This window comes from Pleurodeles waltl, chromosome 1_1 (assembly GCF_031143425.1).
Source record: "Pleurodeles waltl isolate 20211129_DDA chromosome 1_1, aPleWal1.hap1.20221129, whole genome shotgun sequence".
Classification (NCBI taxonomy): domain Eukaryota; kingdom Metazoa; phylum Chordata; class Amphibia; order Caudata; family Salamandridae; genus Pleurodeles; species Pleurodeles waltl.
In genome coordinates, this window is record NC_090436.1 from 217,363,196 (window position 1) to 217,387,469 (window position 24,274).

At 45.4% G+C, this 24,274-nt stretch overlaps 1 protein-coding gene across 17 annotated transcripts in view; it reads left to right on the top strand.

Moving 5' to 3' along the window:
• The window catches only part of NIPBL (NIPBL cohesin loading factor), a 1,341,000-nt gene that overhangs the window by 1,141,041 nt on the left and 175,685 nt on the right, over positions 1-24,274 (top strand). For all 17 annotated transcript variants that reach the window (XM_069221119.1, XM_069221174.1, XM_069221201.1 and 14 more), the window contains 2 exons: positions 6,111-6,201; positions 8,521-8,694. In XM_069221119.1, the coding sequence (XP_069077220.1) occupies positions 6,111-6,201; positions 8,521-8,694 (265 nt within the window). The remainder of the gene's footprint in view (positions 1-6,110; positions 6,202-8,520; positions 8,695-24,274) is intronic.

Here is a 24,274-nt window from a genome sequence, read left to right on the forward strand (position 1 = left end):
CTCCTCTGCATTGTTTACTTCATCTTCTGGCCACTGGGGCTGCAACTGGACCCCCCAGGAACCGACAATCTGCAACTTCAGCAATGACTGCTCTGCAACATTGATTCTCCAGCTCCTTCCAGCAACTGCAACATTTCCCCAGCTGTGCATCCTCTGAAGGTGGCGAGTGTTCAGCCTGAGCAAGAAGGAATCTCTCTTGGAGTGAAGGAGTCACTCCCCTGCATCTGCAGGCACCAACTGCAATGACAAACAGCTGCGTAGATCATCTCTCCGCCAGAACTACTTGGATCCTGCATCACAGGTGGTGGTCTGGAGTGGTCCCTTTGACCCTCTCTGCTAGCTGTCCAACTTGGGAGACGGTAAGCCCTTGCCTGTCTGTGACTCTTGCAGCTACCAAGACAGGTTTGCTCTGTCTCCAAGGTATCTTCAGGCTCTGTGTAGCCTCGACCCCCAGCACTTCTTCCTGCAAGGCACAGTCTCATGCTCCAGCGACTTGGGACTCCTCTTTAGGTGTGCTAAGTAGGCCTCACTGCGCCTGTTGTACCTGCTTCCAGTCGGTCGGTTCCAGTCGGTTGCCTGTGAGGGCTACCTCCTCTTCCTGTGACTCTCCCAACTGCTGAGGATCACCCCAATCTCCCCTCCTTGGGCTGAGTCCTCTAGACCTAGCTGGTCCTATTCAGCCTTACAAAACGTCTTCTCTGTCTCTTGTATTTGCCAAGGCTTGTTGGTGGTTTTCCAGCACCACTAACTGACTGCATCTTGACAGCCAAGGTGGGACACTACTTGCATCACTTATGAGACTTCTCTTCATCTAATGTGCTGCACTGCTGGCCTTCTTCCTTCACCGTCAACCTAGTCCTGGATCCACAGAAGGGTGGGTAGTGGCTCCTGCCACAACCAGACACGCCAACACGAACTGGTCTTGGTCCCCTTCCTTAGCATGTCCTCTTCTGTCAGGATCCACCTTTGGGTTCTTCCAGTCTTGTTTGGGGCTTGCATAATCCTTTTCCAAAGTCCTCCTGTTGGTTTTGGGGAACACCAGGTACTTAACTCAACTCTCCTGGTCACGGGGGTCACTCTGGTACTCACCTCTTGAGGTTCCTCCAGCTCCATTCTTCCGATTCCACATCCTTGGGTGGGGAACTGCCTTTCACATTCTACATTTTTTTAGTATATGGTTTGGCCCTCAAGGTTTACCTATACTTTTGCCATTGCTTATTGCTTTCTATACCCTTCATTGATTGCTAATGTGTATATAATAGTGTGTTTACTTACCTCCAGTTGCGAGGTTGCCTATTTAGTATTTGTGTTACTATAATAAAGTACCTTTATTTTTGTAACACTGTGCAGTTCTTTGTGATGGTGCTGTGTGACTATAGTGGTATTGCATAAGCTTTGCATGCCTCCTCGATAAGTCTTGGTTGCTCATCCACAGCTACCGCTAGAGCGTCCTGGATTCCTAGACACTGCGTACACTTCACTAATACGGGATACCTGGACCTGGTATAAGGTGATAAAACCATAGGGGCTCACCACACACCAGGTCAGCTTCCTACAACAAGGTTAGCTAGATCTTGCCGGCAGTCACTGAGGAATTTCTGACAACCTATTTGAGCAGGGCAGACCTTCAGTGTCACACATGGATGAGATCCATGGACTTCTTTGAGGACTTTCAAGCCTCCCTGATAAGTATGCCATTCAACAGATCTCACCTGTCCAGTAAGATGGCAGATTCCGCATTGGGAAGCATCGGTCAGGCCATAATGCATTTACATTTCCTTCAAGTATCGCAAAATATAACATCCAAAAGGTGGGTCCTTCAGATCTTTCAACGAGGCTGTGCCCTGCCATTTTTTAAATATATTTATTTATATATTTTAAACCTGCTGCATCTTCCGCCCACATTAGAGATCCTTTCATAGAAGCACCTATTCCACCTTGCTTAAAGAGATGTTGGCTGTTTTGTCCAAAGGAGCCATGCAAAGGGCTCTGGCCCTAGAAATGGGTGACTCGCTATTACTCTGGCTATTTCCTTCTGCCAGAGAAAGATGGATGATTTTGTCCTATTTTAGATCTACATTGTCTGAAAGCCTTCTTATTTGAAGTGCAAATCATGATGCTCATGTTGGCCCTGTTTCTGTCTGCCCAGATCCAGGTGACTGGATGGTGGCTTTGGACCTGCAGTATGCCTACTTTCATGTTCCCTTCCTGCAGTCTCACAGCCGCTACACGCAGTTCAGTGAAGGCCAGTAGCATTTTTTAATATTCTGTGCTCCCCTTCCGCCTCACCAGTGCCCCTTGAAAGGGATGACAGTGGTTGGAGCACACCAGAGGTTGGGGATTTCAGTTTTCTCCATTTGCCATCAACGGCTGTGACTGGTCCACATTCTCACAGACCACACCACCACCCAGTTGTACTGCAACAAGCAGAGCAGGTCTGGGTTTCTTGCTACTATGCACTTTAACTCTGGAACTGGCTGCAGTGTTTGGGCATTTCCCTGGTTGTGTACCACCTGGCAGGACCTTTGAACACCACACTAGGTGAACTGCGCGGCGGTGCATGGCAGATCACGAATTGCAATTATATCTTGATTGTACCGGGCATCTTCCAACAATGGGGAATACCCTGACTTTTTTGCCACCGTCAAACATAGTGCCAAAACCTTTTCAAGACCGCTATCTGATCCATTTTGGATAGAATGGAGCATAGGACTCCTGTACCCCTTTCCACCACTTTCTTTCCAACCCCGAGTTCTCAAGATCAGGAACAACCAGATCCAAGTCATCCTAGTGGCTCTGGACTGAGCAAGGAGAGTGTGTTCCCGGGCATTCTGGGCATTAGCATCTGTCCTTTGATCAGGATACCACTTCAGGAGGATCTCTTGTTGTAGCAGCAGGGCAGGGTCTTAAACCTAAACCTGTGCAGTCTGCACCTCCATGCATGGATATTTATCGGCAGGAGTTGACTTGGTTTGATCTCCTAAAGTTGTGGGTGCCATCTTTGTTGTCAGCGATCCCTCTACACTGGGTGCTGAGAGAAGTTTGTGGGCTCCTGGTCTGGCACCTGCAATACAGACTTGTTATAGGCCAAAGTCTCAGATGTATTGTTTGTTTTATGTCCAGCCCAGCAAGACGTGGCACCATTAAAGGTTATTCGTGAGCCCTTTTGGCGTTTTTGTTTTGCCAGACCAACCATCCTTGTTTAAGTGACCTGTTGTGATGAGGTTTATAATAGGTTTAACACGTTTCTGCCAAGCCCTTTGTTGATGCCAGAGTGGGATCTCACTTTAGTCCTCGCTTTTTGTCATGTGTATTCTTTTTTTTTACTTATGTACGTCTGTCCACTATATCTACTGACTCTGAAGACTGTATTCCTGGCGATGGTAACTTCTGCTGATCACGTAAGTGAACTCCAAACTCTTTTGCTGCATTCACCTTACAGCAACCTTTTTTCCCCAGATAATGACGATCAGGGTGGCCTTTTTGCCAAAGGTTACAACCCCTTTTCTCGTTGGGCAATAAATCACCCATCCAATGTTCTTTACTCCGCCTCACCTCTTGAAAGAGAAGGCAAAGAGAGTCCATCTGCTGGACCTCAAAAGAACTTTGAGCTTTTGCATTAATGGCACAAAATACTATCAGTTGGAAAATCAGCTTTTTGTGGGGGGGGTTCTCTGGGGCAAAGAAACTCAAGTTGCAAAAAAAATGACTACCCATCAGCAGAACAAGTAAATTACCTTCAGTAACACACTTTCTGGTGGATACTCCATCTAACCAAAGATTCTATCTAAAAAGGTCCCAAATTAGAGAAAAGCTCATTGGTACCTCTGATATTGTTGGGTTTAGGGTTCTGCAATTATTGAGGGTTTTAAGGGCGGGGACACAATCTAAAATGAAACTTTGACGTGTAGGGGTGCACTTATGCAGAATGCATTTACACGCAACTCCATTGTCATTTCTGGGACAGAACAAAGTCCATGCGGAGCCGCACGGTAGTACCTGACCTAATGCCTAAGCAGTACTGTTTAAATCTTATGGATCCATCCTGGAGCCTGGGAATATTCTAAAGGTGAAGAATCATCGTAGTATACACCAGAAAGAGTGTTACTGAACGTAAATTTCTTATTCCTTTAGTGCATTCACTGAATTTGATAAAGGTTGGATGTTTTTCATGTAGGTCAGTTTGCTATTGAATAAACACTGTTCTGGAGTCTATCACCATTTTAACAATGTTTATTGCTGATTTTGAAACCCAGGAATTCCCATCCTGTCTGGGAATAAGTGCATGTAAATCCATGTATGATACTGACATTGGAGTCGTAACTGGTTCGCAATTTGTTTTTTTCTCTAGATCACCTTGCAAATTTAGTAATGCTGTGAGTCGTGCTATAAATAATAAATGAGGAGTTTCCTTCAGAGGAAAGACATTTTTGCTGTTTGTACAAGCTGTTTTTTTCCAGACCTATGCCCAATAGCACTCCACATGTGTCTTCTCCAGAGATTAACACCTTGCACTATTGGTGTGGCAGATATTCACCAGAATGAAACCACAACATGTTTCTGGAAAAATTGCTGTTCTAGAAACCAGCAGTCTCTCTTGTACCAGTATGATCTACTTCATGGTGTAAAGTTTTATCTATGCTTAACAACCAGTTCCTGATGCAGTATAGAAGTCAATGATGTAACAAATGTTTAAAATGTGGAGGTAGATGCTTTGAGTTGTCTGCCCAAAAAAAATGCGAAATTATTGCTAAACAGAATACTCAAGGATTTTCTTACAGACGTTTGTTTCCTCAAATAGACTGGAGAATGTAATACAGCATTAAATTCAAGCAATCCAAGATCATTATAATTCTGATCACATCCAAAAATAGTTCTGACTGTGAGAGTAGCTCTTTCTTTTACAGATGTCCCAGTTAGTTTGACCTCTTCTCCGTGGGCAAATGCTCCAGCACAAACCACAGTAATTGAGCTTTGCAGCCTTGCGCTTAAAGTACTCATGTATGGGCATCTGAATCAGTCTCCGAACACTTTAGAAACTCTTAGAGAAGCAAAACAACTACCTTCCAGTTCATCCCTAAACTTTAATCGGAAGAGATTCTGCAAATGGTATCTGAAGACAGACATCAATTTATCAATGTCCTATTAGGCAGCATTGTTAAAATACATCACTCTTCCGTTAACATGCACACAATTGGCTCATTTTAATTTATTTGTGAGTCCAGTATTTGTTTTTTGCGAAGTTCCTTTTGTATCACCCTGCCTGAAAGTACGAATCAAGAAAATATTGATATCTGTTGAAGTGTATATGTATTCATCTATCTGTATAAAATTGATCCTGTATATTCAGTACATTAAAAGTTAACAATTAATGCATTTTAAAGTAAGGATCTTTAATTTTTTAAATGGCGTTATATAATCATATTGAAAAAACCTGTACCTGTTGCTGTCCTTTTAGTAACAGTTTATTTTTTAGCTCATGATGTGTACCTGTTTTATACGTCACAGTACAGTGTGCGCGTACTCAGTTGCACACTTAAGAGCAATAAATATGCACTTTCTGGTTTAATATTTAGGAGGTTTACTTATTACCGCTTATCCAATATATTGCAAATTTACATCAGCAATGAGCAATACTGCCTAATGAACCAAATAATATATTACATTATAATAGAAGCTCCTCTCATTTCAGCTTATCTGTAAAATGTGGCAGCCATATTGAAACTGTATAAATTGTGATGGTTGCCCAATTTAAATTAAATCCCTCCACCTGGGAACACTATATATGATGAGCTCATGAAACTATAAAGATTGTGTTGGGATTCTTTTGATCTGGAGCCTGTATCAGAAAAGAAGAGAATGTCGTATGCAGCAGCATCCCTTCGTTGCTCACACATTATGTAAGAAATGTTATCTCTGGTAGATGTTTTGGAAACAAGGCAAAGTAAAAATGTGAGTTGCAACTGGCAAGCAGATAGTTCCAGCTTTTGCCTATTAATTTCCAAATTATATATTGAGGGGCTAGGAGCCAGTCAAGATGCAACATTATTGTTTTATACAGCTGTTGAATTTATAATGCTGATCAGTCTCTACTTTATTGCCTTTCGTAGGTAAATATAAGAGATAAAGTTCTTGAGTTGTTGCTGTATTTCACTAAACATTCTGATGAAGAGGTGCAGACAAAAGCCATTATTGGCTTAGGTAAGTAGTGATTATGTAATATTGTTGGTAGCTGTGTTTCTCTTAAGAGATGTTATCATTTATATTGTGATGTGTTTTTGTTGTTGAGGTCTTACTTTAAAATTGGATCTAAAAGAATCAGTTACCTGCAAATTCTAGGTGTCCACTTTTACCACGCACCAGACATGGTCCTGATATTCTCATTCAGCAAGGTCTTGTGGTGAACGGCGGTCGCTGATTCGCAAAGCTTCACAAAGTGAATAAACAAGTCTCTCTAAGGGAGCAGTTACCATTGATGGAGGTCCTGTTTTTCCAGTTTTCTACCAATGCAAGATTCATAGCTGTTCAGTGTTCACTTGGTATATTATTGCAAAAGCTGCATTGTTTCTTGAGAAATAGTGTTCAAGCTAAATCATTTGACTTCAAGACTTGCCCTCAATGTTTGGACATTGTACTCACTCAATGTTTGTACAAGGTCCCTTGTAGCAACAGTTTTGGTGTTTGTGTAAAGCCAATGATGCATGTTCCCGTGAACTGTGCACCGAGATGCGCACAAAGGATTTAGAAAACATGTAAGCTACACATTGTGTGGTCTTTTTTGGGACAACAGTCATGGGCCCATTCAAATTCAGCATACTTATCATGTATTCATTAAAACTGAGAAACTTCAAGAAACATTCAGTGCTTAATTGGAAACACATCACATACTGTTTTTGAAAGAAAGCAAGCAAAGAAAGGTTTCCAGGTATTGGATTCTCATTAGGGTTCATCACAGTACTTGAAGTAACACCTAAACTAGCACAGAGTGGTAACCAATGTTGGTCCAGGACCATAGTTGGTCTCAGATTCCCAGTTGCCCTATCCCTCAATCTTCTAAAACCGAAGGACTCCAGCGCTCCCATAGATAAACTGCATCAACTTGAACTGCACCACAATGACCAATTGTTTTGTGTTATAAGAAATGTAGAGCTTAGATCTAAGACACGATAATAAACTAGTGATGGTATCTCAGCCCTAAGGTTATAACATCTGATTTTATGTGTTTTTTTTCTTCAAGTTGAGTGTTAACTTATTGGGTAATTAAAATCCTTTCATTTTCAGGTAGCAAAGCTATCTCATTCCTAAAGATTATAACATGTTCTGGTTTTATGTGTTTGTTATTTTCAAGTTGAGTGTTTAATTATTTGATTAATAAAATCATTTCATTTTCAGTTAGTAAAGCACTGCCTAGACATTGATGGTAATGTCTACTATGTCATACTCAAACGTCTAACTTAAACTTGAGTAAGCTTTCATGGCTCCTCCTGACTGCACAGTCAAATGCCAGAAAGGAGTAACTTTGTTATCCAATTAGAGAGCATTTGTATTATATCCTTGGGGCACCAGTGGCAACCAGCAGTATCCACACAGCATTTATACTGCCAGGTAGCCTCTGACTGCCGTAGAGGCCCAAGAATACATTTTGCATACCACCATTTCCACCCCTTCCTATCTAGACTTGTAAATTGACTGGAGTCAGACAGCCTCATGTCACTAGATCCAGATTGTTGCCTGCTCATGGTTCACATGAAGAATTTGTGAGAGACAGCATAGCCATCAAAAACATTAGTGAAGTTTTTAAAACAAATAGTGGAAACCATTAAATAATCACTATCTTTATTGAAGAATTTAATTAAGAGTTTGGGGCTGTTTTAAAGTTTGGTGGATAGATTACTCCTTCACAAACATAATGGATATTCAGAGAAACAAGTTCATTATATGTATGGCACTTGTAATAAAGCAGGCATGATACCCATTACATTACATTACATTACATGAACCTGTTCAGCAAACTCTTAATCATGCTTTTTGTTCCATAACTTGCACAGATATTTTTTTTAGATTCAGTGTGTTCTTCCAGTTCCCTCTCGGTTAAACACCCAACCCTCCTTTTGCACTACTTACTCTAAAAACTCTTTCATGTACTGCAGTTCTTCTGTCTATTGGGTTTGCAGTATATAAAATGTCTTTGTACTTTAAAGATAATGATATTTATCCTAGAGTAAATGTTCATGTTCACCCAATTTACGTTTGACTTGATTCTGAGGAAAACATTGATGTAGAGCTCTGGGGTGGTTGTGCCATCGTAAATACATCTGCATATCTCAGTAGATGATTTCCACACATTCTTTACCTTGGCAAATTATTGATATCTTCATTACGAAATGTACATTGGGACAATTTAAAGTGTTTAGTATGAGCATTATTTAATGGAACCTTGTATTTTCACTTCATTTGAACATTTAACTACAAATCATGCTCCAATGGTGTGGAAAAATATGCTTTTTATGTTTTTTTTAGGATTTTCATTCATACAGCACCCAATCCTTATGTTTGAAGTGGAAGTAAAAAATATGTACAACAACATTCTCTCAGATAAAAACTCCTCACTCAATTTAAAAATCCAAGTGTTAAAGAACCTTCAGACTTACCTTCAGGAAGAAGACACGCGCATGCAGGAAGCTGATAGAGAGTGTAAGTACTTAACTATAATTTACTCTCAATAGCAATTTGTGGAAAAGGGGTTCAAGGAGAAAATGTGAGCAATTAAACCATTCCTAAAATTTGTTTTAAATTTGCAGTGGGGTAGATGGTGCACTTGGGGCATAAGATATTTCCGAAACCAAGGTTGATGTACGTAGTAATGAGGTTGTACACTCCATTTACATGAATTTAGCAGTTTCATTTTGTATCTCTACCACACGGAACAGTTTATCTTAAGTGGCAGAATCATGAGGTGTAATGCTTTAATGCTATCACACAGTGGAATTATTGTGCATGATCATCAGCTTTGTAAGCAATTTACTATATTTAGTACTGTGGTAGGTAATCTGTGGAACAGCCTAAATGTTTTGCTAAAGGGCAGATCTTAAATGGTAATGCACATATGCCGTTTTCCTCCAAAGAGAAATAAAAGGGGGTTGTGCGTAAGTGTAGCTCCTGCAACTCAGTTTGCCCTTCTGCATTCATCACCCTCCCCAGCCCTCTTTTAGGTTCATAATGTCAAAGGTGGTGTGTGCACCATACAAGGCCCAATGAGCCTCAGGCCCAGACAACTCCCCACCAAAAAAAGCGAGGCACCCAGAGTATTATTGTAGTATGAGATATAAGCACTTGAAAAAGGTGCAGCGTGAACTTGAAAGTGTTAACATATATATATATATGGCATGTGTAGCTGCAGATTCACATGCTGTGCACATCCCGCCATCTGGTGTTGGGCTCGAAGTGTTACAAGTTGTTTTTCTTCGAAGAAGTCTTTCGAGTCACGAGATCGAGGGACTCCTCCCATTTCGGCTCCATTGCGCATGGGCGTCGACTCCATCTTAGATTGTTTTTTTTCCGCCATCGGGTTCAGACGTGTTCCTTTTCGCTCCGTGTTTCGGGTCGGAAAGTTAGTTAGAATCTCGGAAAAATCGTCGGTATTGTTTGCGTTCGGTATCGGGTTAGTTACAACAGATCGACACCGACTTTTGAAGAGCTCTGGTGGCCCTTCGGGGTTTTTTCAATCCCCCCGTCGGGGCCTGGTCGGCCCGGCCACGTGTCTCTTCAAGGCTGATGGAACGGACCCCATTCCGCTTCTGCCCAAAATGTCATAACAAGTATCCATATACAGATCAGCATCTGGTCTGTTACTTGTGTCTGTCTCCAGAGCACCAGGAGGATACCTGTGAAGCCTGTCGAGCATTTCGGTCGAGGAAGACATTAAGAGACCGAAGAGCGAGAAGACTGCAGATGGTGCCGACAGGACAAGGGCGTTTCGAGGAGGAAGAAGAAACCTTCTCCATCCACGAATCGGACTCGGACGAGCTCGATCCCGAAGAAATGCCGAAAACCGTGAGAAAGACGTCGAAACATAAAACTCACGAGAAGACAACAAAAGCCCAGGGGACGCCACCGCCAACAGGCCATGGCTCAACCTGAAAAATAGGTGACCAATCATCGGCACCGAAAAAGGGCATGCATGTGGCGAAGTCATCCGACTCCGGTCGAGATACCGCCACACAACAATCTCGGGCCCGAGACAGCGGCTCCGAGCAGACTCGGCACCGAGACAGTGGCACCGAAACGGTTCGGCACCGAGACACCACGACGCCGAAAATAAAGAAGGTTTCCTCGGAGCCAAAAAAGGTGACCTAAAAGATTTCGATTCCGAAACATCCAGCCTCGGAACCGAAAACCGGTTCCTACACAGAGGAACAGGGATTGTCCTCCCAGATGCAAGGACATAAGTTCGGAGAGGAACTTGAATCTGTTGAGCCAGACTACACTCAAAGAAGGCTCCACATTCAAAAAGACACAGGGAAGATAAGCACTCTTCCCCCAATTAAAATGAAAAGAAGACTTGCCTTTCAAGAAAAGGACAAGCAGCCACAGGCAAAGGTGGCAAGACAAACAACTCCACCACCATCTCCACCACCATCAATGCACACATCACCGGTAGCCACTCCACCACTGATGCAATCCCCGACTCATACTGCAATGAGCCAAGATGATCCTGATGCATGGGACCTTTATGATGCTCCTGTATCAGATAACAGCCCAGACTGTTGCCCTGCGAGGCCGTCGCCACCTGAAGACAGTACATCCTACACGCAGGTGGTCTCAAGGGCAGCTGCGTTTCATAACGTCACCTTGCATTCAGAACCAATTGAGGATGACTTTTTGTTTAATACACTCTCTTCCACTCATAGCCAATACCAAAGCTTACCTATGCTCCCAGGAATGCTAAAACATTCCAAACAAATATTTCAGGATCCTGTAAAAGGCAGAGCCATAACTCCAAGGGTGGAGAAGAAGTACAAGCCACCACCAACAGACCCTGTTTATATTACGCAGCAATTAACACCAGAGTCTGTGGTTGTTGGGGCAGCTCGCAAGAGAGCAAACTCTCATACCTCGGGAGATGCACCACCTCCAGACAAGGAGAGTTGCTAATTCGATGCTGCGGGTAAAAAAGAGTTGCAGCACAAGCAGCAAACCAATGGCGTATTGCCAATTCACAAGCACTTTTGGCAAGATACGATAGAGCTCATTGGGACGAAATGCAGCATTTCACAGAACACTTACCCAAAGAGTTCCAGAAAAGGGCACAACAAGTGGTAGAAGAAGGACAAAGTATCTCCAATAATCAGATAGGTCATCAATGGACGCAGCAGATACGACTGCAAGGACAGTAAATACTGCAATAACGATAAGGAGACACGCATGGTTGCGTACGTCAGGATTCAAGCTGGAAATACAACAAGCCGTGCTGAATATGCCCTTTAATGAACAGCAGTTGTTTGGGCCGGAAGTTGACACTGCTATTAAAAAACTCAAAAAAGATACTGATACCGCAAAAGCCATGGGCGCACTCTACTCCCCACAAAACAGAGGCACATTTCGCAAAACACAATTTAGGGGAGGGTTTCGAGGTCAACCTACAGAGGCCACAACCTCACAAGCAAGGCCCACTTATCAAAGCCAATATCAGCGGGGAAGTTTTCGGGGGCAATATAGAGGGGCACAATTCCAAAAAAATAGAGGGAAGTTCCAAAGCCCCAAAACCCTCAAAACAAGCAGTGACTTCCAAGTCACACATCCCCAACACATAACACCTGTGGGGGGGAGACTAAGCCAATTTTACAAACATTGGGAGTGTAAAGAAATGGCTCCCTGTTGCAGTTACCCCCCCACTTTTTGCCTGATACTGATGCTGACTTGACTGAGAAGAGTGCTGGGACCCTGCTAACCAGGCCCCAGCACCAGTGTTCCTTCACCTAAAATGTACCATTGTATCCACAATTCGCACACCCTGGCATTCAGATAAGTCCCTTGTAACTGGTACTTCTAGTACCAAGGGCCCTGATGCCAAGGAAGGTCTCTAAGGGCTGCAGCATGTCTTATGCCACCCTAGAGACCCCTCACTCAGCACAGACACACTGCTTACAAGCCTGTGTGTGCTGGTGAGAACAAAATGAGTAAGTCGACATGGCACTCCCCTCAGGGTGCCATGCCAGCCTCTCACTGCCTATGCAGTATAGGTAAGACACCCCTCTAGCAGGCCTTACAGCCCTAAGGCAGGGTGCACTATACCATAGGTGAGGGTACCAGTGCATGAGCATGGTACCCCTACAGTGTCTGAACAAAACCTTAGGCATTGTAAGTGCAGGGTAGCCATAAGAGTATATGGTCTGGGAGTCTGTCAAACACGAACTCCACAGCACCATAATGGCTACACTGAAAACTGGGAAGTTTGGTATCAAACTTCTCAGCACAATAAATGCACACTGATGCCAGTGTACATTTTATTGTAAAATACACCCCAGAGGGCACCTTAGAGGTGCCCCCTGAAACTTAACCGACTATCTGTGTAGGCTGACTAGTTTTAGCAGCCTGCCACAAACCGAGACATGTTGCTGGCCCCATGGGGAGAGTGCCTTTGTCACTCTGAGGCCAGTAACAAAGCCTGCACTGGGTGGAGATGCTAACACCTCTCCCAGGCAGGAATTGTCACACCTGGCGGTGAGCCTCAAAGGCTCACCTCCTTTGTGCCAACCCAGCAGGACACTCCAGCTAGTGGAGTTGCCCGCCCCCTCCGGCCAGGCCCCACTTTTGGCGGCAAGGCCGGAGAAAATAATGAGAAAAACAAGGAGGAGTCACTGGCCAGTCAGGACAGCCCCTAAGGTGTCCTGAGCTGAGGTGACTCTAACTTTTAGAAATCCTCCATCTTGCAGATGGAGGATTCCCCCAATAGGGTTAGGATTGTGACCCCCTCCCCTTGGGAGGAGGCACAAAGAGGGTGTACCCACCCTCAGGGCTAGTAGCCATTGGCTACTAACCCCCCAGACCTAAACACGCCCTTAAATTTAGTATTTAAGGGCTACCCTGAACCCTAGAAAATCAGATTCCTGCAACTACAAGAAGAAGGACTGCCTAGCTGAAAAACCCCTGCAGCGGAAGACCAGAAGACGACAACTGCCTTGGCTCCAGAAACTCACCGGCCTGTCTCCTGCCTTCCAAAGATCCTGCTCCAGCGACGCCTTCCAAAGGGACCAGCGACCTCGACATCCTCTGAGGACTGCCCCTGCTTCGAAAAGACAAGAAACTCCCGAGGACAGCGGACCTGCTCCAAGAAAAGCTGCAACTTTGTTTCCAGCAGCTTTAAAGAACCCTGCAAGCTCCCCGCAAGAAGCGTGAGACTTGCAACACTGCACCCGGCGACCCCGACTCGGCTGGTGGCGATCCAACACCTCAGGAGGGACCCCCGGACTACTCTGATACTGTGAGTACCAAAACCTGTCCCCCCTGAGCCCCCACAGCGCCGCCTGCAGAGGGAATCCCGAGGCTTCCCCTGACCGCGACTCTTTGAACCTAAAGTCCCGACGCCTGGGAGAGACCCTGCACCCGCAGCCCCCAGGACCTGAAGGACCGGACTTTCACTGGAGAAGTGGCCCCCAGGAGTCCCTCTCCCTTACCCAAGTGGAGGTTTCCCCGAGGAATTCCCCCCTTGCCTGCCTGCAGCGCTGAAGAGATCCCGAGATCTCTCATAGACTAACCTTGCGAACCCGACGCCTGTTCCTACACTGCACCCGGCCGCCCCCGCGCTGCTGAGGGTGAGATTTCTGTGTGGACTTGTGTCCCCCCCCCCGGTGCCCTACAAAACCCCCCTGGTCTGCCCTCCGAAGACGCGGGTACTTACCTGCAAGCAGACCGGAACCGGGGCACCCCCTTCTCTCCATTCTAGCCTATGTGTTTTGGGCACCACTTTGAACTCTGCACCTGACCGGCCCTGAGCTGCTGGTGTGGTGACTTTGGGGTTGCTCTGAACCCCCAACGGTGGGCTACCTTGGACCAAGAACTAAGCCCTGTAAGTGTCTTACTTACCTGGTTAACCTAACAAAGACTTACCTCCCCTAGGAACTGTGAAAATTGCACTAAGTGTCCACTTTTAAAACAGCTATTTGTGAATAACTTGAAAAGTATACATGCAATTTTGATGATTTGAAGTTCCTAAAGTACTTACCTGCAATACCTTTCGAATGAGATATTACATGTAGAATTTGAACCTGTGGTTCTTAAAATAAACTAAGAAAATATATTTTTCTATATAAAAACCTATTGGCTGGATTTGTCTCTGAGTGTGTGTACCTCATTTATTGTCTAGGTGTATGTACAACAAATGCTTAACACTACTCCTTGGATAAGCCTACTGCTCGACCACACTACCACAAAATAGAGCATTAGTATTATCTCTTTTTGCCACTATCTTACCTCTAAGGGGAACCCTTGGACTCTGTGCATACTATTCCTTACTTTGAAATAGTGCATACAGAGCCAACTTCCTACATTGGTGGATCAGCGGTGGGGTACAAGACTTTGCATTTGCTGGACTACTCAGCCAATACCTGATCACACGACAAATTCCAAAATTGTCATTAGAAATTGATTTTTGCAATTTGAAATTTTTCTAAATTCTTAAAAGTCCTGCTAGGGCCTTGTGTGTTAAGTCCCTGTTTAGCATTGTCTTTTAGAGTTTAAAAGTTTGTTAAAAGTTTGAAATTAGATTCTAGAAACAGTTTTAGATTCTTTAAAAAGTCTTCCAACTTTTAGCAAAATAATGTCTGATACAGAGATGAATGTGGTGGAACTCGACACCACACCTTACCTCCATCTTAAGATGAGGGAGCTAAGGTCTCTCTGTAATATAAAGAAAATAACCATTGGCTCCAGACCTACCAAAATTCAGCTCCAGGAGCTGTTGGCAGAGTTTGAAAAAGCCAACCCCTCTGAGGATGACTTCACAGAGGAAGAAATTAGTGACTTGGAGGGCAATTCCCCCCTTCCAGTCCTAAATAGGGAGACCAGGGCCTCTCAAGCCCTGTCTCCAAAAATGATAGTCAGAAATGTTGCTTCCCTCACAGGAGGGTCCAGCATTTCTGAAATCACTGAGGATGCTCTCAGTGAAGATGACCCCCTGTTAGCCAGGATGGTCAAAAGATTGGCTTTGGAAAAGCAGCTCCTAGCCATAGAAAGGGAAAGAAAAGAGATGGGCCTAGGTCCCATCAATGGTGGCAGCAACTTAAATAGGGTCAGAGATTCTCCTGACATCCTAAAAATCCCCAAAGGGATTGTAACAAAATATGAAGATGGTGATGACATCACCAAATGGTTCACAGCTTTTGAGAGGGCTTGTGTAACCAGAAAAGTGAACAGATCTCACTGGGGTGCCCTCCTTTGGGAAATGTTCACTGGAAAGTGTAGGGATAGACTCCTCACACTCTCTGGAAAAGATGCAGAATCTTATGACCTCATGAAGGGTACCCTGATTGAGGGCTTTGGATTCTCCACTGAGGAGTATAGAATTAGATTCAGGGGGGCTCAAAAATCCTCGAGCCAGACCTGGGTCGATTTTGTAGACTACTCAGTAAAAACACTAGATGGTTGGTTAACTGGAAATGAAGTGTGTGACTATGTTGGGCTTTATAATTTGTTTATGAAAGAACACATTTTAAGTAACTGCTTCAATGAAAAGTTGCATCAGTATCTGGTAGACCTAGGTCCAATTTCTCCCCAAGAATTGGGAAAGAAGGCAGACCACTGGGTCAAGACTAGAGTAACCAAAACTTCCACTGGGGGTGACCAAAAGAAAGGGGTTACAAAAACTCCCCAGGAGAAAGTGGGTAACACTAGAAACAAAGAGAAAGAGTCCTGGGTAGGCCCCCAAAAACCAGAACAGGTGGGTGGGCCCCAAGACACAACCCAAAACAAAGGTGGGTACCAGGGTAAGAACTGGGATGCCACTAAGGCCTGGTGCCACAACTGTAAACAGTCTGGGCACCACACCAAGGACACTTCTTGTCCCAAAAACAAACCCCAGAACAAAATTCCTGGGGTAACCAGTGTAGCCATGGGAGATGACTCCTCAGATGAGGAGGTCTTCCTAGCCTTCAACTGGAAACAGGGCCCAACAGGTGAGTTGGAGATTCCAGAGGGAAGTAGACACTTCCACCACCTACTGGTGAATGGAATCCCAACCACTGCCCTGAGAGACACTTGTGCCAGTCACACTATTGTGCATGACAGGCTGGTGCTCTCAAACCAGTACATCCCAGGTGAGACTGCCAGGGTAAGAGTTAGCCTAGATAGGGTCACTAAGAGGCCTGTGGCTTTAGTGCCCATAGAAGTGGGTGGCACTCTTAGCTGGAGAAGGGTAGTAGTCAGTACAGACCTCCCCCTTGATTGTCTCCTTGGAAATGACTACCCAGAGGTTAGTCAGAGCCCAAGAGAGAAACTGGTACAGTGCCAGTCCTCTCCCAAGGATTCTGGAAGTCCTGCCTCTGCAGTAAATGCAAGCAGGCCCCAGAAGAAGAAGAAAAGAAAACAGAGTAGGAAGGGTGGACAACCTTTAGCCAAGGTTACAGCAAGCCAAGGAGATTCTGCTCCAGTAGGGGAGAACTCCAAAAATGGCCCTGATAAAGTCCAACCTGACCCACAAGAAGTCCTGGCTAGTCAGGCAACTGTTAAACCTGAGTGGGTGGCTCCTCAGCTAACAGAAGAAAGAGTGGAAGAAGGGTGTTTACTACAAGATGTGGTAACCCCCCACTCCAATACAGCAGACAGGCAACCTGAACCCAAAGAAGCCTGTAACTTAGCCCCTTCCCTTTTAGGTGAAGAGCTAAAGGTGTGGTTCTGGGCACTGACAGCTGTCAGTGGCCTCTGCTGGGTGTTAGCCTTTATGGCTGTACTATCCTTAGCATGGTGGTCTGACCCCATGCCAAATAGCAAGTTAGGCCCCCTGACCCTATTGGTCATGGTGGGGTTACTCCAGCTCTGGGTAACCTCTCTGGGTAAGCTAGGGGTAACCCTGGCCAAGATAAAGTTAGCAGAGGTGGATACCTCTAAGACCAAAATAGAAAGAATGGGTGGAGACATTGAAGAGGCAGACAAGAGGCAATTCAGACTAGGTCCTATCACTGTGGAAGTAGGTCAGTTCCCCAAAGGGAATGACCTGAACAGAAGGATGTAAGGCAGAGTAGGCCCTGCAACTAACCAGCCTATTTCTCCTACTCTTCCTCGCCTGACAGACTAGGAAGACTCTCCCAGCTTGGGCTGAGTCTCCTGGCCTGTGGGCTGGGGGGGGCTTGTGTAAAGAAATGGCTCCCTGTTGCAGTTACCCCCCCACTTTTTGCCTGATACTGATGCTGACTTGACTGAGAAGAGTGCTGGGACCCTGCTAACCAGGCCCCAGCACCAGTGTTCCTTCACCTAAAATGTACCATTGTATCCACAATTGGCACACCCTGGCATTCAGATAAGTCCCTTGTAACTGGTACTTCTAGTACCAAGGGCCCTGATGCCAAGGAAGGTCTCTAAGGGCTGCAGCATGTCTTATGCCACCCTAGAGACCCCTCACTCAGCACAGACACACTGCTTACAAGCCTGTGTGTGCTGGTGAGAACAAAATGAGTAAGTCGACATGGCACTCCCCTCAGGGTGCCATGCCAGCCTCTCACTGCCTATGCAGTATAGGTAAGACACCCCTCTAGCAGGCCTTACAGCCCTAAGGCAGGGTGCACTATACCATAGGTGAGGGTACCAGTGCATGAGCATGGTACCCCTACAGTGTCTGAACAAAACCTTAGGCATTGTAAGTGCAGGGTAGCCATAAGAGTATATGGTCTGGGAGTCTGTCAAACACGAACTCCACAGCACCATAATGGCTACACTGAAAACTGGGAAGTTTGGTATCAAACTTCTCAGCACAATAAATGCACACTGATGCCAGTGTACATTTTATTGTAAAATACACCCCAGAGGGCACCTTAGAGGTGCCCCCTGAAACTTAACCGACTATCTGTGTAGGCTGACTAGTTTTAGCAGCCTGCCACAAACCGAGACATGTTGCTGGCCCCATGGGGAGAGTGCCTTTGTCACTCTGAGGCCAGTAACAAAGCCTGCACTGGGTGGAGATGCTAACACCTCTCCCAGGCAGGAATTGTCACACCTGGCGGTGAGCCTCAAAGGCTCACCTCCTTTGTGCCAACCCAGCAGGACACTCCAGCTAGTGGAGTTGCCCGCCCCCTCCGGCCAGGCCCCACTTTTGGCGGCAAGGCCGGAGAAAATAATGAGAAAAACAAGGAGGAGTCACTGGCCAGTCAGGACAGCCCCTAAGGTGTCCTGAGCTGAGGTGACTCTAACTTTTAGAAATCCTCCATCTTGCAGATGGAGGATTCCCCCAATAGGGTTAGGATTGTGACCCCCTCCCCTTGGGAGGAGGCACAAAGAGGGTGTACCCACCCTCAGGGCTAGTAGCCATTGGCTACTAACCCCCCAGACCTAAACACGCCCTTAAATTTAGTATTTAAGGGCTACCCTGAACCCTAGAAAATCAGATTCCTGCAACTACAAGAAGAAGGACTGCCTAGCTGAAAAACCCCTGCAGCGGAAGACCAGAAGACGACAACTGCCTTGGCTCCAGAAACTCACCGGCCTGTCTCCTGCCTTCCAAAGATCCTGCTCCAGCGACGCCTTCCAAAGGGACCAGCGACCTCGACATCCTCTGAGGACTGCCCCTGCTTCGAAAAGACAAGAAACTCCCGAGGACAGCGGACCTGCTCCAAGAAAAGCTGCAACTTTGTTTCCAGCAGCTTTAAAGAACCCTGCAAGCTCCCCGCAAGAAGCGTGAGACTTTCAACACTGCACCCGGCGACCCCGACTCGGCTGGTGGCGATCCAACACCTCAGGAGGGACCCCCGGACTACTCTGATACTGTGAGTACCAAAACCTGTCCCCCCTGAGCCCCCACAGCGCCGCCTGCAGAGGGAATCCCGAGGCTTCCCCTGACCGCGACTCTTTGAACCTAAAGTCCCGACGCCTGGGAGAGACCCTGCACCCGCAGCCCCCAGGACCTGAAGGACCGGACTTTCACTGGAGAAGTGGCCCCCAGGAGTCCCTCTCCCTTACCCAAGTGGAGGTTTCCCCGAGAAATTCCCCCCTTGCCTGCCTGCAGCGCTGAAGAGATCCCGAGATCTCTCAGACTAACCTTGCGAACCCGACGCCTGTTCCTACACTGCACCCGGCCGCCCCCGCGCTGCTGAGGGTGAGATTTCTGTGTGGACTTGTGTCCCCCCCGGTGCCCTACAAAACCCCCCTGGTCTGCCCTCCGAAGACGCGGGTACTTACCTGCAAGCAGACCGGAACCGGGGCACCCCCTTCTCTCCATTCTAGCCTATGTGTTTTGGGCACCACTTTGAACTCTGCACCTGACCGGCCCTGAGCTGCTGGTGTGGTGACTTTGGGGTTGCTCTGAACCCCCAACGGTGGGCTACCTTGGACCAAGAACTAAGCCCTGTAAGTGTCTTACTTACCTGGTTAACCTAACAAAGACTTACCTCCCCTAGGAACTGTGAAAATTGCACTAAGTGTCCACTTTTAAAACAGCTATTTGTGAATAACTTGAAAAGTATACATGCAATTTTGATGATTTGAAGTTCCTAAAGTACTTACCTGCAATACCTTTCGAATGAGATATTACATGTAGAATTTGAACCTGTGGTTCTTAAAATAAACTAAGAAAAGATATTTTTCTATATAAAAACCTATTGGCTGGATTTGTCTCTGAGTGTGTGTACCTCATTTATTGTCTAGGTGTATGTACAACAAATGCTTAACACTACTCCTTGGATAAGCCTACTGCTCGACCACACTACCACAAAATAGAGCATTAGTATTCTCTTTTTGCCACTATCTTACCTCTAAGGGGAACCCTTGGACTCTGTGCATACTATTCCTTACTTTGAAATAGTGCATACAGAGGCAACTTCCTACAGGGAGGAAATAACAACAGACACTTGGGTACTGGCAATTATCCAGAATGGTTATTGCATAGAATTTCTCAAATTCCCTCCAAACGTCCCACCGAAAACACACAATATGTCAAAACAACATATAGATCTTCTAGGACTAGAAGTTCAGGCATTGCTACTAAAAGAAGCAATAGAATTAGTAACAAAACACCAGAAAGGAACAGGAGTTTACTCTCTGTACTTTCTCATACCCAAAAAAGACAAGAGTCTGCGACTTATATTAGATCTCTGAACATTAAATACCTACATCAAATCAGATCACTTTCACATGGTGACATTACAAGACGTAATCCCACTACTCAAACAACAAGACTACATGACAACACTAGACCTAAAGGATGCATATTTCCATATACCGATACATCCTTCACACAGAAAGTACTTAAGGTTTGTATTCCAAGGGATACATTACCAATTCAAGGTGTTGCCATTCGGAATAACAACTGCGCCAAGAGTTTTTACAAAGTGCCTCGCAGTCATAGCTGCACATATCAGAAGTCAGCAAATACATGTGTTCCCGTACCTACACGATTGGTTAATCAAAACCAACACGCTAGAAAGGTGTTCACAACACACAAAGTATGTCATAGAAACCCTCCACAAACTAGGTTTCTCAATCAACTACACAAAGTCACACCTTCTGCCATGTCAAACACAGCAATACTTAAGGGCGACAGTCAACACAGCAAAAGGGATTGCCACTCCAAGTCCATAAAGGGTTCAGGCATTTCACAATGTAATACAGGCCATGTATCCAAACCAAAAAATACAAGTCAAAATGGTGATGAAACTCCTAGGCATGATGTCCTCGTGCATAGCCATTGTCCCAAACGCAAGGTTGCACATGCGGCCCTTACAACAGTGCCTAGCATCACAGTGGTCACAGGCACAGGGTCAACTTCTAGATCTGGTGTTGGTAGACTGCCATACATACACCTCGCTTCAATGGTGGAACAGTATAAATTTAAACCAAGGGCGGCCTTTCCAAGACCCAGTGCCACAATATGTAATAACGACAGATGCCTCCATGATAGGGTGGGGAGCACACCTCAATCAATACAGCATCCAAGGACAATGGGACACTCACCAAAAACAGTTTCACATAAATCACTTAGAACTATTGGCAGTATTTCTAGCGCTAAAAGCATTTCAACCCATAATAAGCCACAAACACATTCTTGTCAAAACAGACAACATGACAACGATGTATTACCTAAACAAACAGGGAGGGACACACTCAACACAGTTGTGTCTCCTGGCACAGAAAATATGGCATTGGGCGATTCACAACCACATTCGCCTAATAGCACAATTTATTCCAGGAATTCAGAATCAGTTAGCAGACAATCTCTCTCGGGATCACCAACAGATCCACGAATGGGAGATTCACCCCCAAATACTGAATACTTACTTCCAGAGTTGGGGAACACCACAAATAGATCTATTTGCAACAAAGGAAAACGCAAAATGCCCAAACTTCGCATCCAGGTACCCACAAGATCAGTCTCAGGGCAATGCGTTATGAATGAGTTGGTCAGGGATATTTGCTTACGCTTTTCCCCCTCTCCCACTCCTTCCATATCTAGTAAACAAGTTTAGTCAAATCAAATTCAAACTCATACTAATAGCGCCAACATGGGCAAGACAACCTTGGTACACAACACTACTAGACCTCTCAGTAGTGCCTCATGTCAAACTACCAAACATACCAGATCTGTTAACGCAACACAAACAGATCAGACACCCAAATCCAGCATTGCTGAATCTAGCAATCTGGCTCCTGAAGTCCTAGAGTTCGGACACTTAGACCTTACACATGAATGTATGGAGGTCATAAAACAAGCTAGGAAACCTACCACTAGACATTGCTATGCAAATAAGTGGAAAAGATTTGTTTATTACGGCCATAATAATCAAATTCAACCCTTACACGCATCTGCCAAAGACATCGTAGGATACTTACTACATCTGCAAAAGTCAAAGCTAGCTTTTTCTTCCATTAAGATACATCTTACAGCAATTTCAGCTTACCTGCAAATTACGCACTCAACTTCTCTATTTAGAATACCAGTCATAAAAGCATTTATGGAAGGTCTAAAGAGAATTATACCACCAAGAACACCACCAGTTCCTTCATTGAACCTCAACATTGTCTTAACACGACTCATGGGTCCACCTTTTGAGCCCATGCACTCTTGTGAAATGCAATACTTAACATGGAAAGTTGTATTTTTAATTGCCATCACATCTTTAAGAAGAGTAAGTGAGATTCAAGCATTTACCATACAAGAACCATTTATTCAAATACACAAGCATAAAGTAGTTCTACGGACAAATCCTAAATTTCTACCAAAAGTCATATCACCGTTCCACTTAAATCAAACAGTAGAATTACCAGTGTTCTTCCCACAGCCAGACTCTGTAGCTGAAAGAGCACTACATACATTAGATATCAAAAGAGTGTTAATGTACTACATTAACAGAACAAAACTAATTCGAAAAACAAAACAATTATTTGTTGCTTTCCAAAAACCTCATACAGGAAATCCAATTTCTAAACAAGGCATTGCTAGATGGATGGTTAAGTGCATTCAAACCTGTTATCTTAAAGCAAACAGAGAACTGCCTATTACACCAAAGGCACACTCAACTAGAAAGAAAGGTGCTACCATGGCCTTTCTAGGAAATATTCCAATGACCGAAATATGTAAGGCAGCTACATGGTCTACGCCTCATACATTTACCAAACACTACTGTGTAGATGTGCTAACGGCACAACAAGCCACAGTAGGCCAAGCAGTACTACGAACATTGTTTCAAACAACTTCAACTCCTACATGCTGAACCACCGCTTTTGGGGAGATAACTGCTTACTAGTCTATGCACAGCATGTGTATCTGCAGCTACACATGCCATCGAACAGAAAATGTCACTTACCCAGTGTACATCTGTTCGTGGCATTAGTCGCTGCAGATTCACATGCGCCCACCCGCCTCCCCGGGAGCCTGTAGCCGTTTAGAAGTTGATCTTGAACATCTGTATATTTGTAAATATATGTTCGATGGCATCTGTCGCTGTAGATACACATGGTATGCATGAGCTCGCCATCTGGTGTTGGGTCGGAGTGTTACAAGTTGTTTTTCTTCGAAGAAGTGTTTTCGAGTCACGGGACCGAGTGACTCCTCCTTCTGTGCTCATTGCGCATGGGCGTCGACTCCATCTTCGATTGTTTTCTTTCCGCCATCGGGTTCGGACGTGTTCCTGTCGCTCCGAGTTTCGGAACGGAAAGATAGCTGAAAACGGAAGATTTTCGACGGTATCGTTGCGATCCGGTTCGAGATAGACACATACGACGACGCGTTGAACATCGAAGCGCTTCGGTGCCCTTCGGGGTAGATTTCGGCACCCCGTCGGGGCCTAGTCGGCCCGACCGCGTGGAGAACAACGCCGATGGAACGGACCCCGTTTCGATTCTGCCCCGAATGCCACAACAAATATCCTTATACGGACCTACACTCGGTCTGTAACCTGTGCCTGTCACCCGAGCACAGCGAAGAATCCTGTGAGGCCTGTCGGGCGTTCCGGTCCCGAAAAACTCTGCGCGACCGTCGAGCGAGAAGACTGCAGATGGCGTCCACGCCAAAGGAGCGTCGACAGTTCGAGACAGAAGAGGAACAGGAGGAATCCTTTTCCATCCAGGATTCAGACTCCGACGAGCTAGACTCTACAAAAACTGTGAGTAAGACGTCGAGATCAGAACTTAAAAAAGGAAAGAAGGCCCAGGGGACGCCACTGCCAACCGGCCATGGCTCCACCCAAATTCTCGGTGACCAACAATCGGCACCTAAAAAGGCCCATTCAGCGTCAAGATCGTCCGACTTCGGTCGAGACACCGGCACGCAGCCTCCTCGGGACCGAGAGAGTGCTAAACAGAAGCATCGACACCGAGAGTTCGGTGTCGACACGGATCTACGCCGAGACAGTGGCGCCGAAGCCCATAGAGGCCAAGAATTTTCGGCACAGAAAAAGAGGAAGGTTACCTCGGAGCCGAAAAAACAATCAACAGGGTTTTCGGAGCCGAAAAAAGTGACATCAGACCCTGTTTCAGGCTCCTATACTGAAGAGCATTCTATGTCTTCACAAATGAAGAAACATAGATTTGAACAAGAACTGCAATCCACTGACGTGGATCACACGCAAAAGCGTAT